The following is a 16,630-nucleotide window of genomic DNA, read 5'->3' as shown; positions in this document are numbered from 1 at the left end:
AAAAGGCATAGAAAAAATAATCTATTGTAAAGATCAGAACATTGTGATCAACCACGAAGGACATGGCCAGTTTTTGTGTACTAACTTAGACCACCGTGTGCTTACTCTCTTCTGATGGCCCGTGATTATACAATAATCTCTATGTTGTCAAAGACAGCATAAGAAAAAAACACACATTTTGGATTTATATGAAAGCATTTAATACACATTGATAAAGAAGGTGGCAGGATTAAAGACTTGCCTCACGATGAATCACGTTTTCAATACAAACAAGTGCGTGCCCCCTCCAGCCCACCCATCCCTTCCCATCCCTGAATATTCTCTCTCACACACACACACACACACACACACACAAGGCAACCCAGTGGAAGCCCCCCAACACCTAGAGTAACTGAGAAGTAACTCAATTATATTTTTAATTATTTAAAATGTAAAAATCAAATTTAAAAACAGAGGGCATCTAGGTTCAGCTCACCCATTAACCTTTATAAGAAAGTTACTACATGACTTATACACAATATACAAGTGAATCTGGACTCTGACAACACCCTTGGTTCAAACAAGAACAAGTTGCTTACATAGGAAGGGGCTCCTCAAAGAGCAACCTGGCATTCAGTGTCCAGGCAGCTGCTCAGTAGTCACCTACTTCAGATCCATAGCTCTCTTTTAGGTTTATGGGACAAACACATCTACTCAAGATGAGCCATCAAAAATATCAGAATTTCAAGGGCTTTTGGTTCTTTTTGAAACTTAAACATTTTCTCTGTTAAAAATTAAAGAAAAAAACCACACACACACCTCCTGGAAAGTGAAATACTCCTAAAGATATAGCTATAAGGATGTGACCTTAGGGGGAACGCAAGCATCAGACACAGCACCTTCTATGCACAGAGAGCAGACTTCGATGAAATCTAAGGCATGTGAAATTTATTTCTGGCTCTCGGAAACCTAAAGCAACCATCTCTCACAACCACCTACGTCCCTACTATAATACCATCTTGGGGGAAACCTAAATTATTCCTAGCTAGAGTTTAAATCCCAATATAATAATCCTACCAATTGACCCAATCTTTAAGTGGCATTCACTTGGGTCAAACGGTATTTGGAAAATCAGGTCGCCCAGGCAGAGGACTCTCCTAAATGGAATTTTCTGGTGGTAACCTGCGTGAGGTTTGACCTATACTTCTATTTTTTTGTTTGTTTGTTTGAACAATTCAGAAAACATTAAGTTCCTTGTATTCACAGTTTGTAAAATCCCTCCACCCACCCAACATTCACTGAGCACCAGTAGGTCAGCACTATGTTTGGCACCTGGAAATTGAACCACACTAAAATATACAAGCTAGCAGGTGACATGGATAAACAAACCCATTACAATAAGTTCCCTGCCAGAGCAACATTCAAAATACAGCAACAATCTGGAGGAAGGAGCGCCGACTGCTCCCAGGGACACTGGGCAGGCGTCACAGAGAAAGCATGCTCAAGCTGCTTATCTTGTTTTTTTCCTTTTCATCATGACATCTTACAACATAAGTGACAATACAGAGATGAGCAGTAGTCTCCATGTCCCCATGACCCGGCTTTAACAGTTGGTAACTCAGCCACTTGTGGTTCACCGAAAGCCCCGTTGCTGCCTTCCATCCCTTTACTTTGCTTTGAAAGCCAATCCTCGACAATTTTATCATTTCACCCATAAATACTGAGCTGTGTTTGAGGAATGACCTGGAAAGGATCTTCCATGAGTAACATTCATCTCCCCATCTATTCTTCTGCCGGTCACTCTAACAGAGTCATACACCCTGATTCCTGACGGTGACTCCCAAGCCTGGGCTGGTTCAGGGCAAAGACCCAAGACATCATGGGTGCCTCTGAGTTGGCTGAAGGACAAGACGGAGCTGACCCGGTGAAACCCCATCGTGCCTTATCTCGAATGCTGACCGCATTCTTCTGGCCCTTGGTCCTCATAAAATTGCTATTTCTTCAGAAGCATATTGAGCACCTAATGTTTGTACCAAATGGTGGCTACAGTCCACATTCCCATGTGCCCTTAGCAACCTCTGGGGGAACCTCAGACAGTATGGGTCTTGCCCTGTGGGCCAAGCTGCCCCAGAGTTGCTTCCTGCCACGGCCTTGATCTCCCTTGGGTGGGAAGCCTGGTGCAGCTGAACGTCTGGGCTGTCTGTCTCCCACCTCTTCAGAGTTTCCCCTCAACATCCATGCAGTTAGTTACCTAACCCCGAACGCTACCCTGGACTCCCTCTCCAGCACAATCTGTCTGTTCCTTTAAGGCCATCCACCACTGTCCACCTCCATCATCACCCTTCCGTTCAGGCTGCCGTTCCTTTCCCTCAGGTGCTGCGATCCGCCAGCATCGTTCTGCCTTTAGCACCCCTGCCCCCGCCTCATTCTCCACGCAGCAGCTGAGTGGTATGAGAGAGTCCCCTGCTGAAAACCCTCTCGTGGGTCCCAGCACACACAGGACCAAGACCCATGTCCTCACCACAGCCAAGGAGGCACTGCAAAGTTCAAGGTCTGCCACCGCCTCCTTCTCCAGCCTCACCTGCGACACCACCTCCCGACCCGCAACCAAACTCTCCTTTCAGGGCCTGCTTTCTCGGGTCTCTGTGCTTTTACCTGGGAAGCGTAACAAAAGCCGCACCTACTGAGCCCTTGCGCATACGCGCTATCTCACATGAGTCCGCGCCACCAAGACACCATCGCCTTCGTTTTGCAGACGGGGAAAGTGAGGACGGGCACCTCGGCTGAGGACACAGAACTAGCGAGCGGAAGGGCTGAGACTCGGGCGTAACCACGAGTCCCAGGCTGCCCCTCACCCTGCAACATGCAGCGATCCCCGACCTATAATTCTTAACGTGTATGATAAAGCATATCTGCAAATCCCAAACTCCAGAGGATTCTCCTTGTGGGATGTTTCTGTTCTCCAATTGGGCTTCATGGCTTCTCAAATTTTATGTTTGTTTTGGTTAGAGGTTTCACTTTCTTTAAGCCATATTTAAATAAAGCCACACTTTAAAATGATGAGATTTTAGGCATTTCCATTACAGAGCTCCACGATATTCTAACAGCACAGAGACCATATAGATATGAATTGAAATGCCAAGTGGGTCAGTGACTTGATTTCCAAGAACAAAAGAGAGGTAACAGTGGAATCAACAGAAGGAACCCAGCTTTTAATATCAATACAGCAAGACTCTCTATCAAGGGCGACGGTCATAATTTTCTAGATGGCAAAACATTGTATTATTTTTAGACTTTGAGTGCTCAAAGACACATTTCAAGATCATTTAGTCCAACCTTCCTCATTTTACATGTGAGGAAACTGAAGCCCAGAAGTTAGGCAGGTTACCTGAGCTAAATTCATTCTTTTGTCTCTGGGTGTCCACATAAATACCAGAACCTTATTGTGATCAAGAAGCAACACTGCATTCTCTCCAACCCAAGAGAGAGAAACACAACTCTCTATCTACCTTCCAGTTTGGGGCATAAAAACTGTGAATTCTGCCATCAGTACTGAGAACAGGGAAGACAATGATACCTTGAATTTCCACTTAAAGGTCAACGTTAAATTTGATGTTAAACCAACACAACCGAGGAAGGAGGCAAAGCTGTAGGCTTAGCAAGTATTCGTTCTGACTGTGTCAATCAGGAACAGGGGCAATTCAGAGCCAATACTCTTGCTTTTCCAGAACCACAAGAAGCAATGTAGGCTGTGGGTACCTGTTTGAAGTCGGGGCTATTTAAGGCTATTCAGGAATTTGGCGTGTTCTTCTCCTCTTGGTAACAGGGTTTCTCCTCCTATCTTTGGACCTGTCTTTTCCTAGAAAAATAAAAATAGTTTAATAAGAAATGGGTCAATATTATTTGCATGGGTCACTAAAACCCATCACCTTGCAGATGACATACCTTTAACATTCCGTCCCGTTCCCACTTGAAGAGGCCACAATTACTGAAACAGAAAAGATGGGATTGACTCAGCAGTGAGGTTATGGGCCCATAGACATGAAGGTAATAGCACTCCCTGCGCTTGGGGGAAGATCTCCCCCATTTAAGCAGAAGCTGATCAAGGTGACATTCATTCCAGGCTATGCTCTATTGCTACTGAAAATACTCCAGTGATTTGAGAAACGGTCTTCAACTCTGCAGTAAGCTAGATACTTCAGAGAAGGAATTTCAAATGGTAGTATAACAGGGCTACACATGCTATAGGTGGTGAGTGCAAGCTTGGTTTCCAGTGCTGGTCACTGGGAAGACCCTTGGATCGAGGAAGCCAGCCTACAGCTACGTGCAGCCTATGGCTTGCCCCTTTTTCTCCTGTTCTGGAACTAAAAGGCTGTGATAAGAAAGGATTACTCTTCCTTCTGGTTTGAACAATCCTCCCCCCTCCCCCTTTTTCAGTAGTTAAGAACAGGGAAGACAGTGCTATCTTGATTTTCCACTCAAAGGTCAATGTTAAATTTGGTGTGAAACCAACACAACAGGAAGGAAATCTTTTCATAACCCAGAGATTTTTCACTCTCTTCACTCAAAGGGCCTGCAGACTCTCATGCTCACTTTTTAACATGGTAAGTGAATCCAGCCCCGAGGAGGCACTGGGATGCTATGGGGACAGCTCATTGTCTATGAAGTTTACTCTGGAGAAGAGAGAGAGAAACAGAAAAGAAATATAGTGAAGCCGTGGGACTATGTCTCCCAGCAGCTTTGGATCTGAGAGGGTCCGGGCTGTAGGGGTCACCCCACCAGCCTCATCCTTCCTCCCCATCTGGCTTAGACTCCACTCCCGCCCTGAGCATCAGCTGCCCGAGGACTTAGCCCCGAGCCTCTCCACCACCTTCCCCAGCTAGAGACCAACTGAATGTCTACTGAGAGACTTTCGTGGCCTACGACCAGATCAGTGATGATATTACGCACAGCTTACTGTCAGGGGTTGGCAATTACAACACAAGGGCCAAATCCAGCCTGCCACAGTTTTCGTGAGGTTTTGCTGAACACAGCCAAGCCTCCTTGTTTGAGCATCACCTATGGCTGCCACAAGAGCGGTGAAACAAACCACAGTGCCTGCCTAAGATATTTACTATCTGCCTTTCACAGAAACAGTTTGCCCATTTCTGCTCGAGATCAAGAATTGACAAGAGAGAGACCAGAGAAAGCAGATGTTAACAAAAATAACAGTGCCACCTGGAGGCTGAAAGGCATCGTGTTCTTCCATTTGAGTTGTACTTACTGCTTATCCTCAATGAACACATTTCTCTGATAATCAAATGTTTTACACAAGCTCTTGCTGTTACAATATTTTGGAGAGAAGTCAGATATCAATATACAAATAGCTACTTAGAACAATGCTAACCTAGATTGTAAAAAGATGCATAAACCAACTCCTGACAAGGTGATGAACTAGCCCCCACCCTCATCCCAAATCAGCTTTGGAGAAACTGGAAATGAGTGGAGTTAGGGGTCCAGGAAATAAACAACAACCAAAACGAAATGAGCAAACAAAAAGGTAGTGAGAATATCCTGGTGAAGAGGTGATAGTGAGATTGCCTCAAATTCCAAAGAATCAACATCATACAAATTATGTCCTTCAAGAATAATGCAATAAAGTTAGAAATTAATAACAAAAAAGATAAAATCAATCCCATATATATTACTAACTCTTGGGTCAAAAAGGAAATCATCCAAGACATTAAGAAATAATTTTAACTAAGTATCAAACTTTGCAGGTGACTGATAAAGCAGAACTACTTAGGGGGAAATAGGAGCTTTAAACTGATTTATGAGGGGACTTCCCTGGTAGCACAGTGGTTAAGAATCCACCTGCCAATGCAGAGGACACGGGTTCAAGCCCTGGTCTGGGAAGATCCCACATGCCACGGAGCAACTAAGCCCGTGTGCCACAACTACTGAGCCTGCGCTCTAGAGCCTGCGAGCCACAACTACTGAAGCCCACGCACCTTGAGCCCGTGCTCCGCAACGAGAAGCCACAGCAGTGAGAAGCCCGCGCACCTCAACGAAGAGTAGTCCCCACTCGCTGCAACTAGAGAAAGCCCACGTGCAGCAACAAAGACCCAACGTGGCCATAAATAAATAAATAAAACGCTGTTGGGAAAATGGTGCCAATAGACTTGCTCAACTCAGGGTTGCCACAAACCTTCAATTCATTTAAAAAAACTGATTTATGAGGCAACAAGAAAGGTTACATACTAATAAGTTGAGTTTAAGCTTTTAACTGAAGAATGTACACAAAACGGTACAAAGCAAACCCAAAGAAACAATAAGTACATAAGGATAAGGGTGGAAATCAGGAAAACAGAAAGAAAATCAATAAATGTTTAGAAAACTACAAGATGGTTTTCTGAAAAGGTTAACAGAACGCAGAGACTTCTATCAAGGTTGACTCTGAAAAACAGAAGAACAAAAACAACAGAACAAAATACAGCAAATACCTATTAATAAAATATAGCAAGTAACAGACTGAAAAAAGTACATTAGGGACAACTAAATATTAATAAGTTTGAAAATCTAAATGAAATGGATTCCTAGAAAAATATAAAAAGCTGAAATTGGTAGAAAAGAGACCATGAAATTGAAATGGTAATCAAAGCCACCACTTTCTTCCAAGAACAGGGCCTAAATAATTTTATAGCTGAGATTTACTAAACTTTCAAGAAATAATTGCTAGTTGATAGGTTATTTCAGGAAGCTGCCCAATTCGTTTTATAAGGCTCACATAATCTTGGTTTGAAAACGAGATAGGTCTATATAAGAAAAGGAAAAAAAAGGTCTAATTCACTTATGAATAGATATAAAAATCACATATGAAACATTAGCTAATTGATTATAACAGTGTGCTGAAATAAAAAAAGTCATCAGGATAAGTCGTGCTTATCCAAGGAATAAAAAAGGAAAGTTCAACTTCAGAAAAACTTAACAATGTAATGTACCACATTGATAAATCAAAGGAAAATAAGAAAAGATATCTAACAACACTCATAGTGAGTGAAGAAGGGGACAGAGAAATACATAAATTAGGAGAGCACTGAACACACCAAGGACAATGTTCTACAAACTGCACCCCGAACTGCACAGGTATTCCTCAGGCTGTTCTACATGAAGCATGCCCCCTGAGTAGTCAAACACAGCAGCTCTGCCTCTGTATCCAAAATTCCCCCCCAAAGTAAAAGCAAAAGTCCCTTAAAACACACATACTCACATATTATAAAAATTTAAACAAATAACTCTTTACAGCAGAGAAAAAAAAATTCCCTATCCAAGCCCCCCACAAACACACATATTTCACCAACCCACCATACGCAGGCTCCATTTATTTATTCAACAAACATTTCTGATAACCTACTATGCACTGGGCCCTATATTTAGTATTGGGGATACAGCTGTGAAAGGGGCAGGGTCCCTTCCCTCCAGGAGCATTTGGGGATACCCAGGAGCCGTAAGGTAGCACAGAGCAAGGGTGACCCTCCCGGGGTCACGGACTGTCCACAATTCCAAGGGAACAGCAACACATGGGAATTGGAAAAAGGTTCAGGAAGCCTGGATGAGACCAAGAACCCCAGCAATTCTCAAACCTGCAGTGCTTTTGGGGGAGCCTGCCGAGGGAGACAGTTCTGTTTCCACAGGGACACTTGAAAAACCTCTTCACACTGTCGTGCCAGTGGTAGTTGTGCTGCTCGCTGACGCAGGTCTCCAGAGGCTTGAAGTGGGTGTAAGCGCACTGCACAGAACAGCAGAAAGAAGGCACATGTCATGTCAAGAGCTCCGAAGGAGAAATGAGCCACCCGCCACAAGGGCAGCCTGTCCTGAGAACTGTTCTTTCGTCGCCACCAGGCAGGTGCCGGTGGAGCTACTATCTTCTGGCTGCAGTGATCATGTGATTTCTTGACTTTCCCCCTACTGATACCACTTCTTCTCATGTTTGCCCCAATGTCAGGTGTAAAATACACAATAATCTTCTGTGACATCAAGACAATAGCTAGGGCGAAGGAAGAAAAGGATTGGAAATCTCTAAGTAGCTTTGATTGGTCTGCCCTGTATTCACTGTAGTCCCTTATTGTAAGACAACAGATTACACCCATGGGGCCTATTCAGGAAGGATGATGAGCTGCTCTTTCATTTTCTCTTATAAGGCCACTGGAAAGGATTATAAACTTATTACTACTCCTATTTCATACACAGCAAAACCAAGACAGATATTAATTTACTTTTAATTTTGATCCTTCAAAGGACTGAAAAGAACAAGAAATGATAGGTGAAGGTTGAAACAGAGCCAGACAGTGTGCAATGTAATTTCGGGTAATCACACTGAGTCTAGATAAGTAACTTTTGGCCTTGGCAGCCTCAAAGAGGGCAGAGGAGAGTGGTATGCCAATTGGGGCAGGCAAAATAATCCCCCCAAGATGTGCATACCCTATTCCCTGGAACTTACAAGCATGTTATGTTACATGGCAAAGGGGAATTCAGGTTACAGATGCAATTACAGTTGCTAATCAGTTGATTTGTGACAAGAGGACCCCACCTCCCATTGCTGGTTTCAATGATGGAGGAAGGAGCCACGATCCAAGGGATGCAGGTGAGCTCTAGAAGCCGGGAAAGGCAAGGACATGGACTGTCCCCTAGAGCCTCCAGAAAGGAACGCACCCTACTGACATCTGGATTTTACCCCAGCGAGACCCACTTCTGACCTGCAAAACTGTGAGATAATAAATTTGTATTGTTCTAAGCCACCCAGTTGGTGGTCATTTGTTACAGCAGCAACAGGAAATGAATACACCAGCTTTGTCCTAATACAGCCACGCTGTCAGAGGAAAAGCTGTCCTATGAAGTAAAAGCTTTACTGATTCTCCACAGTCTGAACTTTCTCAAGGAAGCTCCACCTTTTGGCCCATCCCCTAAATGTAAAGGAGAATCTAAGGTTTTAAAGAGAATAAAGATAGAGAAAATTGCACTGGGTAAGCTAAACCTCTTTCTCCTCTTACATGTGTTCACGAAGCGGATTAGCCATGCAGACTTATTTCAAAGAAATGGTAATGGAAGTAGTATTCAGCAATAACTTTTTTTTTTGGCCATTTTTGATTAATGTTGAGGAGTAGAGGATTTTGAATTTTCTAATAGACTCAGGGTAAAAATTCCACAAACAGAGACAATAATACAATTCACACTCTGCCCTGAGATTCAATCTAGTAGGTTAGGACCTGAGCAGAAGGGAACAACAGTAGTTGATCATGACATCTGATGCCAAATCAAGTTGTTCAACCAAGGCCCCAGGGTCTTAGGTACTATGGACTGAGGGCGTGCTAAAACTTGAGGAGGAGAGATAAGAATACTCAGTCCAGTGGTCAGATGGGAAGAGGCTCTTCCACAGAACCAGGAGCTGTGGCCAAATGAGGAACATCTCAATACAAAGGCTCTACCATCAGAGCTCAGTGGATGGGTCACGAGAAGCCCGGTGCTGGGCTATCGGATGCCATTTGGTTTGCAGCCTAATTAAATGGCCCGGGCAGGACTCTGGTCATAAGACGTGGGCCCACACCCCAGACTCTCCACATCCTGCTGAGTCCCAGCAACCCCAGACAGGTCGTGGGGAGAACTGTCTCCCGCACTCACCGTCCTGCACGTCACGACTCGACATTTCACTTCCCGGGTGTTTCTCATCTTTTCTTCTATTTGTTCTTTTTTCACCAGGGGCTCAAAATAGTGTTCCTGCAGCTCAGCCTCGGCCTGGAATGACAAGACATCCAGAAGACCTTGTACCAAATCTGATATAGACTCAGGCAGCTGCTTAATAATAATCAAATCTGAACTGAACAGACAAGCTAACTGTATGAGGATCAATGAACTGCAACCCCAGACGGTAAGTAGAAACAAGCCCTTAATGGGCAAAAAGAGGGTATGAAAGCATTTGGTGATGTGTGAGACACTAAATACAAATTTAAACTACTGATGTGATTAACAGCATCATCAGATCAAGTGCGCACCAGAAGGGAACTGTTTCCACTGTTCCAATATAGATTCAGCTATGGGAGAGGTGCTGGATGCTTCCCCAGTGATGACACCCATTCTATTCGATACTATTCTCCAGACCAAGCACTTGGCAGGAACAATCCCTGCTTGTCTGGAACACAGGTAGGAGGTGTGAAGGCAGAGAGATATTCAGGGCAGGATGTGGTCACAGCTCGAGTCAGTGCAGCTGCACCAGGCAAAAGGCGCAAGGTCTTTGGTGGCCACAAGAACCAAGGAACTCAGCTCTACAGTCTTTTGGGGTCTGCTTGAGCACCTCTCCTGACTGAGTTTCAAGTCCAGTAGAAAGTTATATCATTGTCTCGTTAGCCCTTTGTTAATCAAAAGAAAGGCAGATCATTTGGCATATTGGCACTAAGTGGGGGACATTTTGAAAATCTGTGGGAGTACTTTTTTTGTTATCCCAGTGACCATAACCTTTGCTACTGGCAGGGACCACAGACACTACACCTTCTGCAATGCACGGAACAGTCCCTTACACATCAAAGGATTGTTCTCAATGTTCTACAGGGCATCCATGTGGATGAAAAACCCGATTATAACCCTCAAACCTAAAAGCATTATATACAACACCACAATACTTGTGCATGGTTTTCACATACACTGACTGTTCCCAAAGTCCTGTGGATGTGGAGAGACAACTGTGCTTTGATGTCTTCAAAAGTTTAAAAAAATAAACCACATTGTCAAAGAAATAGGCCCACGGTATTCAAGTTTCTAAGAAAACACATCTACTGAGTATTCATTGCTAGCTGCCTGATAAATCCACTTATATATACTTACAAATCCAAGCCTCTATTTTATTACTTCTTCAAGGGTAGTTGTGCCCATGTATTTTACATAATGAAATACATATTTTTATTATAAACATTTTCCTTTTTTCCTCTTTATATTACAGCTAGGATATTATATTGGTATTTTTGAAATTACTAGCTAGGTAATTTACATTATCCACAATTTAATTTCAGAATAAGAGAACAATACAAAACACTTGTTATTAAAAAGGGGCATTGTGAGTGTTGAGTTGAGAACTACTGATTTAGAGCATTTGCAGGGTCCATATAAAAATGTATGAATGGAAAAATCCCTTCCCATACTGCAAGGCAGAAAATAGTAGATAGTGGAGAGCCATTAAAACATAACTTCACAGCCATAACTACAGGTAAACGTTTTAAAGAGTTAATTAATCATTTAAAATTGAAGTATAGTTGACTTAACTTAGTTAAGGTGTACAACACCTTAGTTAGTTTTAGGTGTACAACACATTAATTTGACATTTTTATAGAATATACTTCAAAGTTATAAAATATTGACTGAAACATTTTATAATACTGAAGTCAATTTAAATAATGTTGAATGATATTCTTCAATGCAACAAAGGCAAAGCTAAAATCTATTAGCAATATTCCTGTTCTTCAAAACAAAATCAAACAAACTGACATACAACTAACATCTCGGCTAAGGAAACAGGAAGAGATTCTTAACAATACTAGCCCGAGTCTGAGGACATCTCTGTCACCTTTGACCTTCTGGGCTCTTTTTTACCTCTTTTAGGATCCCTGTGTGCCTCGATTTTGCTTTTAGAATTTTCTGAAAATCCTCAGATTCCAGGTAGGCAAGCTGTTCTCTCCTTTTTTTCCTGGCAGGCTCCAATTCATCCTCAGCTAGAGCAGAAAGAAAAAGAGTGAACAGAGGAACCTCAGAGGGCCAGCGGGCCTCGCCAACTCAGCTGCGTCTCCCCCTACAAGACCCTTCAAACTGCATTTACCCCCACTTGGTATGAGCAAAGGATGGCTCTTAGAGAACTGAGTTGAGAAGTACAAACTAGAATATGCGGGAGGGGATGGCAGACTTGACCACTAAATTAGAATAGTTTTCACCTTAAAATAAGAGCCAATTATGAAAACAGGTAACAACAACAACAACAAAATTCCTATTTACAAACTCATGTTAAAAGGACACTGCCAGCTTCAGAGTTTTAAAAATAAAAATAGGGCAATTTAAAACAAAGGAATTCTACTTCTTTCAAAACAAATCTTTCTACTAATATGTATGTGCAAAGATTCAATGAGTAATCTCAAGTTTTCAAATTGTGCATAATTTCATTTTAATTTAATGTGACTATAAAAAACAATCAGTTCCAACTGCAGAAATTCTACTTAGGTACTCTCCATAGAGGTAAATGGAAATAAAATAATGTCTTTTGATGTCAGGGAGGCTGGTTATGTTTTGGACCATTTCCTTTATAAGCAGTGTCTCTTTCCTACTACTAAGTTTCCCATTCGCAGTACCTTGAGGAGAAAATGTGTTGTTCTTTTCTACACGTTCCTTCACTTCCAGGACATCCTGGGGTTCCTTTAGCTTCTTAATGCTGTTTGGGTCTGTTTTTGTAAGAATCTGGCCTTTTACCCTTAATTTGGTTATAGCAGCCAACTAAAAAAAAAGGAAAGAGAGGGAGATAAAAATCTAAAAGATGAGATAGGCATCTGTAGCTCTGTATCCCTTTCCAGTGATTAGCCAGGGAATTCTGGCTGTTCTCAAACATACATTAGCAAAATATATCTTCATTTTACTTAGCATTATTAACACAATTATTAAAATTTCAAAGAATGGAAGACAGGTCTCTAAGTTAGTAAAACAAATCTCAGCTTATTTAAATATCAATAGTTAAACTTCAGCTAGTCCTTCAGCTAGTGTGTAGGCTTTTAGACCCACAGAGGAACAACATAAACATTTTGGAAGTTTGTTTCAGAATAGACAGATTAGGAAAGGATTCCAGCCCTGCCACTTACTAGTTTATAACCTGACTTAATTGTTCAGCTTCAGTTTCTACATTTACGAAATGGGGATGACAGCACTAACCTACCTTTTAGGGTTGTGGTTTTAAGGATAAAATGAGACAATGCAAGCCAAGCATGTACTTGCACATAGTAAATAGCATGTATGCACATATCACAGACACACAGTAACATACGTGCATAATTGCTATTACTATTACTGTAGGCATGGCTTTGGCTTGCAGCTAGCCTTTGCCCTTCATGTGGTTCTAGCTACTAACTAGAGTAAAGAGAAGACAGGCTCAAGTCGGGGGCTCAGGGTGACTCAGGAAAAGGAGAGACAGAGCTTGCTGAGGTGGTGGGGTTCTGACCACCCCCAATTCCCACTTCAATCAGAGCAGCTTAGCTTTTATCTGTCTACAGACTGGGCTTCTGTGTAAGATTTCTTTTAAAGAAGGATTCTTTAAACCACTATTTGACAATTCAATTGCCTCAACAATTCCAAGAATGTTTCCCCCTAATACTAGGGTCTCCAGCTGTAAAACAGTATCTTCTTCTAGGTTATCTCCTGCAGCCCAACAAGAACTAGTATGGAGACAGTAGTTAGTTCTCTTGGATTAAATTAATGGCATTATGTTGATACCCATTATCATTTAAAATTCCTTTGACTAGTTATCATGATCAATAAATAGGTATGAGGGGACTGTCTTTCCTGGTCACAGGTATATAAAGTTTGAAATACCAGCTGTGTGTCACAGAATACAAATTCAAGTGGTGAAGAAAAGAGATGCCAGTTACCTTTTTGGCTTCTGCTAACTTATTCAGTTTTGGTCTTGGTGGTGGTGACTCATCAAAAAATAGGACATCATCTCCTTCTGGGATGTCTCTTCCAAGCTTTGGCATCTGTATGGCTGGGGTTCCTTTCAGCTTGGGGAACTCAGCCCCCGCTGGTGGAGACCAAGAAGGGGGCTGCCGAGAAGAGGATGGCACAGCTGGGCTCTCAACTTCACTCGCACTTTGGAGAAATCTTTAAAGAAATAGGCAGTCACAAACTATGCACACGAGCACAAAACATGCAGACTGGGAGACCGCAGGCAGGCCACCAGCTGATAAGCAGTTGTCAGTAAAATAATTTTCCCTTTTTGGTTATTAATTCAGATTAGTGCACAGTAAAAACAATACTAGCCTCACTAACTCTTAAGCTAACTGGTTTTTCATTGAATAAGTGCTCACTGTTGCCCCAGTTTAGAACTGATTACTATTCTTATCAACTCGCTTCCCAGTGGGTGCAGACTATGGAGCACCTTCAGCCCTGAAGGCAAGCTGTGGACTGTATTCCTAGCCCTCTGGTTAGCCGAGATCCTTCAGGAACTCACCGAATCTCTCTGTACTTTGTTTCATCTACTGGGAAGAGATAACACATTTGTTACATTTGGAAGTCCTAACAGAAAGGTGCTATAATTCACACAGTGATTATTTTATATATGGCTTTAAGGACTATTTAAAAACAACAAAGGTCAGAAATCATCTAGGCCAAACCTCTCATTGTAGGGATAAAGAAATTGAGGCCCAAGAGCCAACTGCTCATAAGTGAGAGGCCCGGGACTAGTAGTACCAGGTAATCCTGGGCCAGTCTTCTCTCCCCTACCACATCCCCACTCCTGTAGGCTCTAGGCTGAGTTTGCAAATTGCCTAGCAGATCCTGCCCAAAGGTATGTTTTGTTTGGCCAGCAAAATTCTGAAAAACTTCAGACTAATGCCTTTAAACTGACGGGTGCTTTCTACTCCCTACAAGGTTCACAACTCCATATACATTTTTATGTCCATATATATACATTTACGTCACCTGTAGGCCCCTGATGAATACCTCTATAGATATCCCACCAGCACCTCAAACTAACCTGCCTGAGGCCAAATCCATTCTCTTATTTTTCCAAAGCATTTCCTCCTGACTCGTAATAGGTGTCCTTTTGCATGGAACTAGGTACCCTACAGGAGCCTAGATCTGGGACAGCATAATGGTTCAACACTGGAGTAGAACAGGTAGGTGTGAGTTCAAACTTGGCTCCACCACTTACTAACTCTGGTCTTCAGTTACATCAGCCCTAAAACAAGGCTAAGAACACCTCGCAGATTATGGTAAGGACCGATGGGATGTGTGTACAGTGTAAAGCAGGGTGGCTCAGCGCATGCTGGGTGACTGTAAGCAGTAGCTCTTGCTACCATCGCATAACTTGAGTTCAAGAGTCTTTGATTTGTTTACCTTCCACACCCATTTCCACTTGCTTTTGCCTCTGAAATGACTCTCCATTCTCAGTGCCTCATTTTTATCACTGACCTGAACAAATGCAGAATCTACGCATTGGCCCAGCCTGTAATTAAAAACCTAACTGTGGCAAAACTGAGAAATGGGCACCAAACAGCTCAACACCTACTTTCCCTTTTCACAAAACTGTCTTTATATGTTACTCCTTTCTCGTTTCCACAGTGATATTAATTACTGCAGCCTGTACCACCAGGTCTCAGGATTTACTAGCATAAGTCAGAAATACATAACTTTAAATGCTTTATAATTTTAAAGGTTATGTTAAAATTAATTTTTTAAAAACTTCCAAAGTTAAAAAGGTAGCCAACCACCCCAAATCCAAAGTCACACTTTTGAAATCTATTAAGACATCCTCAGAATTCCTGAGATGAGCTACCTAAACAGGGAACATTAAATCTGTGACTCCTACCGTTTCTGTATTTCTTCTGATTTCTTTTTCCGCAACTCTAACATATGCTGCTTCTGTTGCTTCAAGAAGGCTGATGCCGAGATAGACTGGAAAGCAGGTTTCGGGCTCCCCATGATCCCTGAAACACAAGGCACAGGCTGAGGGGGTTCTGAGAGGCTGTGGGGACCCACGCGCAGACACTAGAGCAGGTACAGGCTGACTCTACCTGATGACTTGACTTTGGCTAAATGATGTTTCAAGTTTCTGGCTCCAGACGTAGGCAAGTCCATCAGTTCCCTGAATTCCTCAGAGCAAGACAAGCTCTTCTGGCGTACTCCTGGAATATACAAATATCAGCATTAGAGGATTCAAAATTCAGAGTATTTTATGTCGTGTGACTTATCCCTTTTTAAACTCTGCTTTCATAACTTTAGTTATTTGTAAATGAAGTAGATGGAATATCAAGAGAAAAGAGAATCTTTTACCTCTAACCTCAGACCAGTAGGACTGCAAGGGTAAGACAAATGTATCTTATTTTTGAAAAATGATTAGAATACTAATACCTGCAGGGTCATTTCATACACTATTCCTGGAATATGCACTATACATAAGGATCCATGCTAGACCTGGACCACTGTTATGAACAGAGCCCCAAGGACAGGGTGGAGGTGGCATTCTCCAACCTAGACCTGTTTTAATGAAAGATAACCGACGAGTTTGACTAGGAACCTGATACTACTGATTCTAGTGCTGGACACTAAGAGTTAGACTCAGATACGTCAAGACATTTTATTTTATTTTATTATTTATTTTTTTGGCTGCATTGGGTCTTCGTTGCACACTGGCTTTCTCTAGTTGCAGTGAGCGGGGGCTAATCTTCGTTGCGGTGTGCAGGCTTCTCATTGCGGTGGCTTCTCTTGTTGTGGAGCACGGGCTCTAGGTGTGCGGGCTTCAGTAGTTGTGGTGCACGGGCTCTAGAGCACAGGCTCAGTAGTTGTGGCACACGGGCTTAGTTGCTCCGCGGCACATGGGGTCTTCCTGGACCAGGGAACAAACCTGTGTCCCCTGCATTGGCAGGCAGATTCTTAA

The 16,630-nt window shown here is 42.5% G+C and overlaps 1 protein-coding gene across 2 annotated transcripts in view; it reads right to left on the bottom strand.

The window, feature by feature from the left end:
• Positions 1-399: 399 nt before the first annotated feature.
• The window catches only part of MCM10 (minichromosome maintenance 10 replication initiation factor), a 36,825-nt gene continuing 20,594 nt past the window's right edge, over positions 400-16,630 (bottom strand). For both annotated transcript variants that reach the window (XM_067703542.1, XM_067703535.1), the window contains exons 12-20: positions 15,768-15,878; positions 15,563-15,680; positions 13,626-13,854; positions 12,342-12,483; positions 11,596-11,714; positions 9,637-9,750; positions 7,602-7,747; positions 3,925-3,967; positions 400-3,838 (exon numbers count right to left, since the gene is read on the bottom strand). In XM_067703542.1, the coding sequence (XP_067559643.1) occupies positions 3,755-3,838; positions 3,925-3,967; positions 7,602-7,747; positions 9,637-9,750; positions 11,596-11,714; positions 12,342-12,483; positions 13,626-13,854; positions 15,563-15,680; positions 15,768-15,878 (1,106 nt within the window). In that variant the 3' untranslated portion in view covers positions 400-3,754. The remainder of the gene's footprint in view (positions 3,839-3,924; positions 3,968-7,601; positions 7,748-9,636; positions 9,751-11,595; positions 11,715-12,341; positions 12,484-13,625; positions 13,855-15,562; positions 15,681-15,767; positions 15,879-16,630) is intronic.

Source organism: Pseudorca crassidens, chromosome 1 (assembly GCF_039906515.1).
Source record: "Pseudorca crassidens isolate mPseCra1 chromosome 1, mPseCra1.hap1, whole genome shotgun sequence".
Classification (NCBI taxonomy): Eukaryota; Metazoa; Chordata; class Mammalia; order Artiodactyla; family Delphinidae; genus Pseudorca; species Pseudorca crassidens.
This window is presented reverse-complemented; position numbering and strand designations above follow the sequence as displayed.